Source organism: Morone saxatilis, unplaced genomic scaffold (assembly GCF_004916995.1).
Source record: "Morone saxatilis isolate NCDOM2014 unplaced genomic scaffold, NCSU_SB_2.0 Contig5, whole genome shotgun sequence".
Taxonomy (NCBI): domain Eukaryota; kingdom Metazoa; phylum Chordata; class Actinopteri; family Moronidae; genus Morone; species Morone saxatilis.
Genome location: NW_023340095.1, coordinates 16,306,048 through 16,318,597, shown reverse-complemented (window position 1 = coordinate 16,318,597; position 12,550 = coordinate 16,306,048). Strand labels below are relative to the sequence as shown.

At 41.6% G+C, this 12,550-nt stretch overlaps 2 protein-coding genes across 4 annotated transcripts; both read right to left on the bottom strand.

The window, feature by feature from the left end:
* Positions 1–2,902: 2,902 nt before the first annotated feature.
* Positions 2,903–6,070, bottom strand: tnfsf13b (TNF superfamily member 13b). 3 transcript variants are annotated; one of them, XM_035677331.1, is made up of 6 exons: positions 5,434–6,070; positions 5,225–5,354; positions 4,622–4,678; positions 4,211–4,311; positions 3,760–3,910; positions 2,903–3,563 (listed from the first exon to the last, which is right to left on the bottom strand). In XM_035677331.1, exons 1-6 carry the CDS (start codon positions 5,653–5,655, stop codon positions 3,451–3,453), a joined length of 774 nt encoding a protein of 257 aa, XP_035533224.1. In that variant the 5' UTR covers positions 5,656–6,070; the 3' UTR covers positions 2,903–3,450. The 3 variants fall into 3 exon arrangements, with proteins under 3 accessions (XP_035533224.1, XP_035533222.1, XP_035533223.1); XM_035677329.1 differs by having other exon boundaries at positions 4,211–4,335; positions 5,434–6,065; XM_035677330.1 differs by having other exon boundaries at positions 4,211–4,335; positions 5,225–5,333; positions 5,434–6,063.
* Positions 6,071–7,611: 1,541 nt separating this feature from the next.
* abhd13 (abhydrolase domain containing 13) lies at positions 7,612–12,089 on the bottom strand. Its single transcript, XM_035676681.1, has 2 exons — positions 11,809–12,089; positions 7,612–10,286 (listed from the first exon to the last, which is right to left on the bottom strand). The coding sequence occupies exon 2, from the start codon at positions 10,250–10,252 to the stop codon at positions 9,197–9,199; it is 1,056 nt and encodes a 351-aa protein (XP_035532574.1). The 5' UTR covers positions 10,253–10,286; positions 11,809–12,089; the 3' UTR covers positions 7,612–9,196.
* Positions 12,090–12,550: the final 461 nt, after the last annotated feature.

The window sequence follows — 12,550 nt, the reverse complement described above, 5'->3', positions numbered from 1 at the left end:
ACTGTAGCTCAAACTGCTCAAACAGTTAATGCTGGTTCTGATAGAAAGGTGCCAGAACACACAGTGCATCACAGTTTGTTGCTTATGGAACTGCACATCATTCTGACCACCATGAGGCCCAGGTGGGCATAATGTTATGGCTGATCGGTGTATATTCATAGGTATGTTTTCATTAGTGTGTAATAACCTGAATAAAGGAATCTTTGTGTTATTGTTACCTTTAAATGAGCTGTTTTTATCCACAGATGCCGCAGGTCACCTTCCATGGAGTCTTCCACGTTGAACCGCCATGTTACAGTAGCCCAGAACAGACAAACCAAACACTGGCTGTAGACACAGCTGACACCATAGTTACTTCACAGTCTATTCCCATTACCAGGTCATCAAAAACAGATGCCAGTGGTGTTCAGTTAGTTACAATTTTAAACTACACCACTAGATGTCACTAAATCCTACACATTGATCCTTAAACAGATGTTTAGGATATTATTGTGACAACCATTCAGCTTTTATGAATTGTTTTTGGTCAGCTCCAGCTAAAAACAGTTGTATTTAAAAATATGTTCAATATCCAAATTCAAATGGTATTAAAACTATGCGATAAAAAAACTCATCATTGTAAGTATGACGTCTTTTATTTTGTCCCTTTTTACCGTGTATATGTGATGTATATCTGTCTGCTTTTTGTGTGAATACCATTCTGTGTAGCTGCAACATGTGTGTGAGTGTGTGAACTACACACAGTGCCAGCATGTGTACACAGCAGGTCTCATTTCCTGATTCTCCGGTCAGATGCTGGTTTCTCTTTTGAGAGCCGAGCCCACAATGACATCAGCTTCCGCCAACACACCAGCCGTCACCATGGCACCACACAAAGACATTTCTGGCCCAGAGGGAGGGGGAGCATCATGCCTGACACATTTATAGGAGAGGTCTATGCTCCCCTCTTCTCTCATACCCTCCTCCCCCACCTTCGTCTTCTTTTTCTCGATCGGTGTTTGTACAGCCGTCTGCTCTGTTTACCAGATCATCAAAGAGCTTCTCAGACTTCCATGGCGGCAGTACCCTGGGCCTGGCCTGCTCTCTCTATCTGTTTTAGCCTCACAGCCTCTCTCTACTCTTCCGTTGGCTTTTTCTACTAGTGGCTACTCCTATCCATTAAGTTCATTTGAAATCTTTTTCTCTCAGCCTTCTATTTTAGACTTTCTTCCTCCCTCCCCCTCTTTTCGGTCTCTCTCTTCTTGTCAAATGGAGCCATGACTCCAAGGGCAAAATGCCGAATGAAGAAGTGACCACCCACTGGGCTTTGTCTAACTCTTTGCCCCAACGGACAGAAGGCCTGTGTGTGTGTATGTGTGTGTGTGTATGTGTGTGTGTGTGTGAATTACACATAGAGGGAGAAACAGATGGGACAGTGTGGTAAGTAGGGGAGAACCCCAAAGCAATATCAAAATGAACAACTTAGAAAATACCTGTTTGAAAAATATCAAAAGGTCACACCCTATCTGGGTCAATATGGAGGGCGTTGAGTAACTGAGTAAAATCTTTTCAAAAGGGCAAGTTAATTTTGGTTTAATTTAATGTGGTTTAGTTTTAAAGGGTTTAGGCCAGAACCAATATTTATTTTTTTATTATTATGTCACCACTTCTACATTTTAAGGCTATGACTAAATTATGCTTATTTCTTCATTAATCATCTAAATATTAACTATAGCCATGTGTAGCCTTTTAGCTTTGCTTTAAGCTAGTAGCATTATCAAAGAATGAGTTGATCTGTGTGTTTTATCAACAAATGTTGAAAAATATTGAAGTGGGGGAGGATGTCCCTTGGGCATTTTGCTCCAAACCTCTAGAGGGCATCTGGCCCCAGATGTAAATGTTTCACATTTGCATAATTGTCAAAAAAAAAAAAAAAAAACAATTTCAGATTTTGCTCCAAATTGTTCATAACACAGATTAGTACAAGCCAGTGATTTCAAAATCTGTTGCTGTACTAATTCAAAAACAAAAGCAAAAACAAGTAAGCTTAACAAGTACAAATAGAAGTCTCTTCTAAGTCTAGGCAACAGTCAACTTAACTAAGCTTTATTAGCCAACAGCTGAGTAAAAAACAAACATCTGTAAAAATCCCTAATAGCAGATAGCAGCCTTTCATTAATTTGTGTTTGTGTAAAGTGTATTGTATACTAGAGACTGGTGATATGTTTGAGATCAATGTTAACTTTTTGTTCTGTCAAATTTATGCTGTCATGTGAAATAATCAAACTGATTTTAAGTGCAGTTAACTGTGTCCTATTATGCTTTTCATCAGGTAAATGCAATGCAATTTGTAGCTTTTCAGAGTTTCATACAATAAAAACTTACTATAAAGACCACAATACAATTGCACTAAAAATGATTAAAGATCAAATTATCACCCAGTCCGACTATATATTTTACTTTGACTATTATGGAGGTTCATTAGGACACAACATAGTATATGTACGTGTGTATATATATATGTATACACAGAACGATCGGTCATGAAAATGTGTATAAAGTCAAGAAAAAGTTAATATATAGATAAAAGGTCATCTATAGGCCAAAATGTTCCCCAGGTGTAACTCCTCTGCCTCCGGCTTAACACGATATAAAGTAAAGAATCATCCATTGAGGATATTTCACTGTTTCCTTCAGGGTGCTCAGGTAATACAAATTCATTCAGCAGCAGCTGCTTTGAATGCGCAGACATCATCTGCCTGTTCAGTTTTGCCTCACTCTAAAAATAGGCACTTCTAACAGATTTCTTCTGTTCCTGCTCAACCTTACTGTAGCTCGATCTTTCTCTCCACTGCCTGGCAGGATGTTCTGCCACACTGACATCTTTCCTTCTTGTGGCCAATAAAGGAACAACAACCTCCACCCGGATTCCAGATGATGTCATCTCTTGTGCAACTGCCACTTTATTGCATCTTGAATTTTCAATCAAACATATAGTACATGTGAACTAGAATTAAATCACGGCATTCAGATGATCAATCAGACCGATGATGTTCAAATATCTAAAATATTAAAGCATACGAGAAGAACTGCTGCTGCTACAGGAGGAAAGACTATTGATCTAAACAGTAGAAGAACGATTTTACACATCTCCCACAAGTCAGACCTTGCCATGTGCTTGTGATCATTTGAAGAAAAAGCATTTGTTTCAGACAAGCATACAGTTTTTACAATATTGTGTGCTTGAAATGAGTATAATACAGCTGCAGCTATAAGGTGCATGTATGTATTCTTAAGAGCAAAGATCATGCCATCAACTCACAGTCCCCTTCATGTTCCCTCAGGCTGAACAAGTCAACACATTCAGCTGGTACAGAAGTGTCTACTTCAGACAAGATCACCATAACTCTGCCTTGTTGCACAGTTCGTTCCACAAAAGCGTACCTCCGGTCCAAAGTGAGGTGACGCACTTTAAGCCAGTTTAATGCCACCCAGGAAGGTGGAGTCTCCCTCCAGGGACACGTTGGCACTGGAGCGAGGGATCAGCAGCTCCACGTGGTCCCCGGCCTCCAGCTTCACAATACCTGAGGAAATGGAAATGTATACTTCAGACCTTCATTTTCCTTTTTTCTTGCCACACACCGCTATCACCCATACCCATCTACTAATATGCATATGCAGCCCTTCCACAGACACAAAACACAGGCTGGTTGACCTTCCATAACAGCTGTTATAAAAAGGGTGAACATAGCTGGACAATAACCAATAACACGGACTCACCTCCTGTGTAACAGGTGTTGAAAGGGGTGACGGGGTTCATATTCTGGACGCAGCGGAACAGGACCGGGTTGGGATACTCATTCCCCACCACGTTCCTCTTCCTCCGGATCACCACGTGACCCATTGCAAAGGTGCTGTCCATGTAGTAGACCTGAGCAGATAAACTGGGATAAATCTATGAGATACGGCGCAGGCATTTGTTTTAACAGTCAAGTGGGTGGTAAAGCATTTGCTACTTCATTTATAATGCATGCATCATTTGCATTTGCTCTTCTTTATTTGACCTTTCTTCAAGGTCTGTTAACCAAGTGCATGCCTACATTGAGCACACCCTTTTTTTTCGGCTTTGTATGTAGACGTGCTCCCCTCCTATGTGAAATCCGGTTATTGGTAAACAGACTAACAGCGCCCCCTTGCGAAAAAACTTTGAAACGACAGCAAACAGACCAACCTGACTGTACACAAAGTAGAAGCCCTCCTCTCTGACTAACATGGTGTCTCCGTCTACCTCCAGGGCAGTGCCTCTCCTCAGCCCAGACTGCCAGGGGATACCTGTGCACAGCTCTGATGAATATTCTGATTCAATAAATAAGAATATATTAGAAAACATGTCAAAGCACCTAAAGCTAAACATGCATCCCAACAGTGCTGTCCCCAAGTCTCTTTTGAATCAGTTACAGGAGTTGCTGGTTGGGGTTTCTATACATTTTAGTGTAAAATATATTTTCACTACTATAACGATGGGCATATTTAATGTAATGTTGCAAAATCCAAAGAAAAAATGAATATAAAATGGTGAAATGTAAATAATTAAAAATTAAAATCTATTTCAGAATCATAGCCCAGGCCAGAGATACTGTACCTTTGCTGAAGGTTTTCCTGCTACGGTTTGCCAACAACTGCAGGCAAGGTTGAGAAACTGTTGCAGAAGAAAGGAGAATGTTAGACATGTTACAACTGGTCAGTAGTTTCATAAGTTTCATTGCACATAGCTTATACCACAGCTTTCTTTCTTTTTTCCTTCTGCTCTTTGCCTTTGTCCTTTTAGGGTGAAAATCCACTGACTCACTCGGCAGAAGACTACTGTAATCATTGCAGCCTAGGGATTGTTAAATAGCTCGACCTGATAGCGAGCATATTCACAACATTAGTTAACTGTGCATCTTGTTTTTCATGTTACCACCAAAACTGGTGAGTGATTCACCCTTATTGCTCTGTTTTTAAAGTGGACAATGTGCTCGGAAAAAGGGTCTAAGGATAGAAGGTGTGTACGGATTGTAAAGAGAAATTTTGTGATTTTAAGCTATATAAATAAATTTGACTTGAAAATGGTGTAGGGGATATCATAATCTGTCACTCTATATAATACTCAGCCTTTCTGCAAGTGAACTGATGCATTTGTTTAACCACTGCAGGCAAACGTGAACTGAACTGTTGAACTCAGGTGCAGCCTGCCGTGTCTTACCTAATGTCTCTGTTCCAGATCTTTTCCTCCTCATTAGGGTGAAACCATGTTGAGACCCAGGTTGGTGAAGGGGCTCTTGGCTGCTTCTCCTGCTACTGATATTACCAGTCTGAACAGACACAATAAAGTCCTAAGAAAAACAATACAAGCTGGTAAAATGCTTGTTTCATGGGGTGTTTGCTGTTAACAGCTAGTAAGTAGTCTCTCACCTGGTCTCCATGCTTGGCCTCTCGTCCCTCTTCTCTCCTGCGACAGACCTCAGATTTGAGTCCCTCCACCTCAGCTCTGAGAGCCAACAGTTGGTACAGGGACAACGCTGAAAGAGAGGAGGAGGTGATAGCTGCTAGGGTCAGCAGGAAAACTGGCCAGGACAGCCTCCCTTCACCTGCCCTTTGTCCAGTCCCAGCTTCCACACCTGCCAAAACTGCCATCGTGGGAGCCAGGCAATGCCCAGAGAGCTCACAGCATGACTCGTCTCACGCCTCAACTATGCTGCTGACTTGTGCTGGGTGGGTGGATGTTTGCGTCTGTCATCAATGTTTTCTCTTCAGCTTTATCTTAATTCCTGTCTAAATGTGCTCCTGGTTTCTTTAACTCTCGCTTTTGTCCGTCCAGTAGCCAGTTCCAGTTCAGTCTGAGGGACTACGCAGAACAAATACAGTACAAAAAAGGGCAACACCGCTTCCTCTCTACTGTTCCGCTCAGCTAACCACACTCACAGCTTCCTGCCTGACCAGTGGCCCTGACAAATCTCTCTCCTTTTTCTCTTCATCTTCCTCCCTCAAAAATGATAAAAACACATCTCAGCTTTACCACATTCTAGCAAACAGCCTGCGCTGCAGAGCGGAAACAGAAAAAACAGCATTGGCAGTTAGATGAGGTGACAATGAAAATAGGGGAGAGGTGTCAGACTAAGAAGGAGAAATAGATATAATTAATGACATCAGTACATTTGAATTTGACAGCTAGAGGAGCCAACATGTACTGAAAGAAGGAAGTGCAAAAATTACAGCAACATAACAGCAAAACAAACAAACGTATTCCGAGAATGTAAAAAGTGAAGTGACATAAATTCAATTTGGAAGCAGTTACATTAAAAAATCTTGTTTATAACAACAAAATCAAACGAGAAAAGCAATTTTAATGTATCAATTTATTGCATGTTACAGTACAGAAAATAGAAAGTGAAAATGTGTGCTTACAAAAGAAGTTGTCAACATTTGTTTGAAATAGAAAAGAAACATTATTCTAAATGGAAAATCCCTCAAACTGACTGCTTCATACTAAAGATAAAGATGAATAATTCAGACATCTGACTGTTCAGATATCCCATCAGTGTTTCTTCAACGTGGAGTCACTGCAAGTCACAGTAGATGTACACAAATCATTTCAACACTGTGCAGGTTCATTACAGTAATCACATGCCAGCTTGCAAATGCAAATTCCAAAATTATGCCAACACCTTCATCAGCATTCATCCCACCCTATTCACAATCATATGGACACATATAATATGTCCCATAGTGCATGTGCACAATACCTGGCAAATGATTTTCTTCATAGAAAAAAAAAGAACAGACATTCAATTGTATTCCACTTCTTTATCATCAACAGTAATAACAGCTTGGATTAAAAAGCCAGTATTCTAGTTATTAATTTTAGGCCAGCCACCAAAACAATAAAATCACATGAATGATGAGAAGTTTCTACATGTCATTTTTTGAATGAAGAGATGGCGCAGAAGTATAGCAGAAGTGTGTAAAACAAAGCATATTGAACTAAATGAGTGTATAGTCACATGGTTTAATTGTACAATGTGCTCTACCAACATATGATAGGATAAAAACCATATAATTGAATTCATCCAACTCAGCTTATGGATTTGATATAATACAAAAATGTCAGAAACTGTTCTGTGCCACTGGTGGCAAAAAGTCACACAAAAGGGAGAAAAGACTATTTCTACATTAGTTCTTATAAAGCACACTTGTTAACTTACAACCACAATTTACATTCATAGAAGCCTCTAGACCGTTTTTCAAGTTGTTATCACATGACACAAACAAATTTGGTCTTCTGATGTTTGTTAAATTTTGTTTATCATACTGTTTACAAACAGTATCAAATATGGCTAAGGAGATCTGTATTCAAATGGCTTTGATACCACTGCAGTGCAGCATGCTGCATTTGGAAAGCAAGAGCAGATAACAGTGTTGTCAAGCTCTGCTCCACCCCCTGGAAGACATGCAGGAAAGGTTAATCAGCTCATTAAAAGCCCTCCAAGTGAGTAAAGCCATCTTGCCACATAAGCATGGGGTGAGACGAGAACCGAGAATTAACAATTGTGACGCTGATGATGATAGCTTACAAATAACCACAACATTTGATTACAAATGCTCACACTTTATTTTTGGTTCTTAAAGGACAGGTTTGTCTTTCTTAATACCATACTGTTCTCACAGGCCCATATTAAAGGTATGTAGAGAGAGTCATTGCTGTAATAATTCCTCCTGTCTGTACTGGCCATTAAGAAATGGTGTGAGTCTTTTTCACACTAAATGTCTCTTGTGGAATTTGTTGATGTGAGTGGAGGATTAGTAAGGTAAAAAGGAAATGTTCTAAATATTTGGAAAATACCTTACATTTGATTCGCTTGAAGTCATACTGCTCAAACTCAAATTAGTTTCTGCTCAACTTTGGAATACATTTTTACATAAAGAGACCCCAGTGTATTTTGTCCCTCAGCTCTTCCCCTGGATTTACATTACAAACGCATCTCTTCACAGTCAGTAAGGACAGGAGCATTACAGACACCAATAACTCTTGCACTGTACATATGGGCATGCATTATAGTGCTGGACTAAGACTTGAAGAAATCTGAATCTGATCCCCTAATAACAAACCACACACAGAGCAAATGCTGCTTACCAAACTACAGGCGCACATTTTCTCAACAGCAACTTGAGCTCATTTAAGAGGAAAGCTTATGCTGTGTGCTAGCTGTGTTTGAACAGAGCACAGCAACAGCGGCGTATCCCAGTCGCACTGAAACAGAAGTAGTTTGACAGGAAATAAGAACTTATTTTTGATAGGCGGAAGTAAAACATTTTATCTCAGCCAACACTTTTTGTGGCTGAATATAATTAATTAATTAAACGAATAGTTTTTTTATGCTATTGTGCCAGACAAACTTTTTCAAGGGTATATATAAATACTGATCACTACAATGTCATTTCATGCCAAGCTGCTGCAAGGAGTCTAACTATTAATGTTCCTGACCAAAACGGGAGAGAAACACAAAAGACTAAAGCAAAACATCCTTATGCCACTCAAAGTATTGCTCAGAAGATGTTAGCCTACATAACTCAACACTTGGGTAAGTAACAAAAAAAGTGCAATGGATTAACTAAGATGTGTGTCTATATATATATATATATATATATAGACACACACACACACACACAATATAGGCCTACATATTATCTGTGTCTCATTTTGTTTATTAGTAGAAGTGTAATTTTAATTCCAGTAGTCATCAGTTTCACTGAAATATTGTCGGTCCTAATATGGTCATTATACGATTGATGAAAGATTGTTTCAGTGATTTTAATTCATTTCAGTAGACCCACTCCAGCAAATTCTTTTGTGGTTGTGACATGTCTTGCAGTGTGGGCATGTATGCTCTGGCTTCATTCATGAAAAGGTCATAAATACATGCATTCATAGCTGCAACACAAAAAGAAACCACGAGGGCTTTGTTACCCTCTCTCAAATCCTTGAAATAGTTAAATCATCTTAACAAATGTTACATTTACAGAAAGGTAAAAAGAGTGAAATAAAGTAGGAACCCAGACAAAAGCATAAAAAAAAATTTACATTCTTTCCAAAGGTCCATCCCGTCAATTTCCGTGACAGCCTTCACTTCCTCCAGCCATTAACCTGTGATCAACAGTCTTTTTTTATTTTTATTTTTCAGATAATGGTGACACTAGCTGAGGGCTGAGCGCTCTCCTCATGGGCGTGGCTCTTCAGCAGGTCTTTCATGAACTGCTCCAAAGCAGCGAAGTAGCCCTGACACTGCCACGTGTCGTTGTGTGTGCCCTCTGGAAAGATAGCCAGGCGTTTAGTCCGCGCAGGGGACAGCTCATACAGTTGTTTCATCATGACTGGCGGGATGAGCTGGTCCGACAGACCGGACACAAACAGTGAGGGCATGCGGCACAGCACCACCTGCCGATAGGACAGGAACTGATTCCTATAGCACCACAGGGGCAGCAGGCGCATGGGCAAGAAGGAGAAGAGTGTCGCTGCCATGTGGGGGATGCTGAGGAAGGTGTTTTCAACCATAATGGCTGCTACGCGGTGAGGGTTGACTGACGCCAAGCGCACGGCCACGGCGCCCCCCAGTGAGCGGCCAAATAGCACCACCTTTGTTTTATCCAGATCAGGACGGGTCATGACATAGTCCAGTGTGGCCTCGGCATCCAGGTACAGCCCGTCCTCACTGGGCTCCCCCTCACTCTTTCCGTAGCCGCGGTAGTCCACCAGCACCACGTTGGCTTTCAGATTGACCAGCATCAGCAGAGCGTTTGGCACCCTGTGACCAATGTTACCAGCATTGCCGTGGAAATAAAGGATGGTAGGCGGAGCAGAGGATGCGGGGCTGCTTTGGTTGCCAGGGGCGACTCCTGGAGGCGTGTCCCCTCCCGTGTAGCGAAGCAGGATGAGGTTAAGCTTCACACCGTCCTTGGTACGAATGTACACGTTCTCGTGTGGGATTCCTGTTGGCATGGGAACGTAGAGGCGAGAGGAGGAGGGCTGGTCGGGGAAGTAGAGGAGCACGTCCTGAAATTTGTAGAGGATGCCCGCTACAGAGGCGAGGATAAGAGCTAGGAGAAAGAATCCTCCGTACAGGTGGAAGGTGAGGATGAGGGCCAAAAGGGAGACTCGACAAGCACCCCAGGACCAGGACGCCACCGTCAGGGTACAACGCTCCACTGCCCCCCACAGCCTCCACGGCTTCTCCATGGCTACACAAGAGCTGAGTCACACGACACACACTCTGTAAATACAGAGAGGGCAAAAAGACGAGAACAAGGGAGAGAAGGGAAAGTGGTTGAACATAAATGCACATGAGCAAGACGAGTTTTACAGTATCTATAAAGAAATGGTGTAACAAACACTCAAAATATGAAGAAATACATTAGATACAGAACATCTGTCCAGCATCAGTACCTATGATACGTTACCAGAGCTCAAAGTGATGGTTACAAACTGCTAAATGGATCTAACAATCTGAGTGTCCAATGATTCAATAACAGCAAAAACAACTGTTACGTGTCTGGTATTTTCAGGGGGAGTTAGCTCAGGAACAGTCTGCCATTTCTGTATGTTATATAAATTCTATTTAAGGAGTCACTGGCAGTACATTACATTACATTAGGTATATATGGACATGTAAGTGCTACAAGTACTTACTTTTATTACTTAACATTTTACATTTACATTCATTAAAGCTCGTTTAATACTTCTGAGTGCATATCTTTGGTAACACCAACAACATGTCTGCACATTCTTTTCACAGAGTCACTCAGAGACACTGAAAATGTTATAGATATCTAAACCGATGCAAGGTTAGTGGTTAGCGTGAGGCTAACTTCAGGAGTTGACAATAAAAGCATTAAATTAAGCGGTATAAATACATTTTATACTGAGGTCAAATATGTTCCTTTAAAGCCGACTGCCTTACACAAAGGCCCTTATACCCCTAACAACTATAAACTGATTAACACCCTCATAGCCAAAAAGTCATTTGTGCTACCCATTCTGTCACAGCTCACTGGGAACAGCTCAGTCCATTTCAATCCTGTGTCCGGAGAAAACAGCAGGGAACAGCCGCCTACTGGCAGCCACAAGAGGAACAGCCATCAGCCCCAACAATCACTTGTCTGTTGCGAGGGTCCTTAAAGACCCCAGCAGAGCATACTTTTCATCTTATCCTACTGGACTGAAACCATAGCTTGCCCAGTCCGGTGTGAAACAGACAGGTAGCCTACAGATGCAGTGGTGGGGCTCTCCAGCACCACAACCACAACGCCACTGAGGGGAATACGTTAAATCCGCGTACACTGCTGCTGGGACCAAACTGAGGATACACATATTACAAGACTGAACCGTGTCCTGACCCCACCCACAGGGGGGACATTGTGACAGCTGCTGTCAACCCGGTGGAAAGCACACAACTAACCCCGTCTAACACCGAGAGTACCGGTGACAGTTAGCGTTAGCCAGCTAACGATAAGCAGCGTTGAGGGTTTCCGGCTGCTAGCTGTCACCAGGTAATCTATTTGTGGACTGTCTAAACGAGCTGCCAACCCCAGAGACGGCGATGCACCACGCTTTGAAGGTGGCACACCATAAAATACGAATACCCGCGAGTTAACTTAGCTCCAAAAAACAGGCATGCTAACTATCAGGCTATCGTTTGCTGCCAGTGCTGCTAGTGCTGTTAGCAACGTAATAGCGTTTCCACTTAGCCGCCTAACGCTGTCTCCTCCACGGGTTGCAACTAGCCACATACTCACCCTCCTCTCATTGTAAGCGGCTCGGCGGTGTGGAATTAAAGACAGGAGCACCGTGGCAGCGCAGTCACTGTCACACAGCTGTGTGGTCAGCGGCTGACTCGTTAAATGAACAATGGGAGTGAAGTGTTGAGGACGCAAGGTGAGAAAGTGTCAGCACGAACCGGCGAGGCTAGCTACGAGGCTAGCCACACAGCTGGTTAGCATTTCTGGTGTAACCGTCGTGAGTTCCGTGTTGGAGTCAGCACAAGATGCAAGGTTCCGCGGTGAAAACAAACCTATCTTCTTCGACGTTTAAAGGGAAAGCTGGCAGTGTGGATTTACTGCCATCTTCTGGAGTTTATTTTTCTAACATTTCTTTATATATTATTAATATTTCTTTCTCCAACAAAGCATACTGAATTAAATTGAACTGCTTTCCTATTGTGTGAAGTGCACCGCACTCTATTTTGAATTGAATGTAAATATATTCTGCTTATTTCCTGAACCCAGAAGTTAGAACTGTTAAATGTCAATTGAATGTACTGCCATTATTTCAGATACTAAATCTTTAAACTGAGTTGCAATGTCTTACAGTGCAGAGATTACTGGGTGCACCTGGCTTTTATTTTCTTTTATCGATACAGTCTATTGGCAGAAGTGGAATATAATATGCATAGGTATGTTTTCATTAGTGTATAATCATCTCTATATAGATAGATAGATAGATAGATTATGTAACCTTAGAATGAGCTGTTTATATAAG

What these genes read in the sequence shown, in the direction of transcription:
- tnfsf13b (XM_035677329.1), bottom strand. Translation starts at nt 5,655, where the DNA reads ATGGCAGTTTTGGCAGGTGTGGAAGCTGGGACTGGACAAAGGGCAGGT. An exon ending in CAGGAAAACCTTCAGCAAAG is followed by an intron (nt 4,336 to 4,621) that starts GTACAGTATCTC and finishes TTATTGAATCAG; the next exon opens with AATATTCATCAGAGCTGTGC. An exon ending in CAACACCTGTTACACAGGAG is followed by an intron (nt 3,564 to 3,759) that starts GTGAGTCCGTGT and finishes CCATTTCCTCAG; the next exon opens with GTATTGTGAAGCTGGAGGCC.
- abhd13 (XM_035676681.1), bottom strand. Translation starts at nt 10,252, where the DNA reads ATGGAGAAGCCGTGGAGGCTGTGGGGGGCAGTGGAGCGTTGTACCCTG.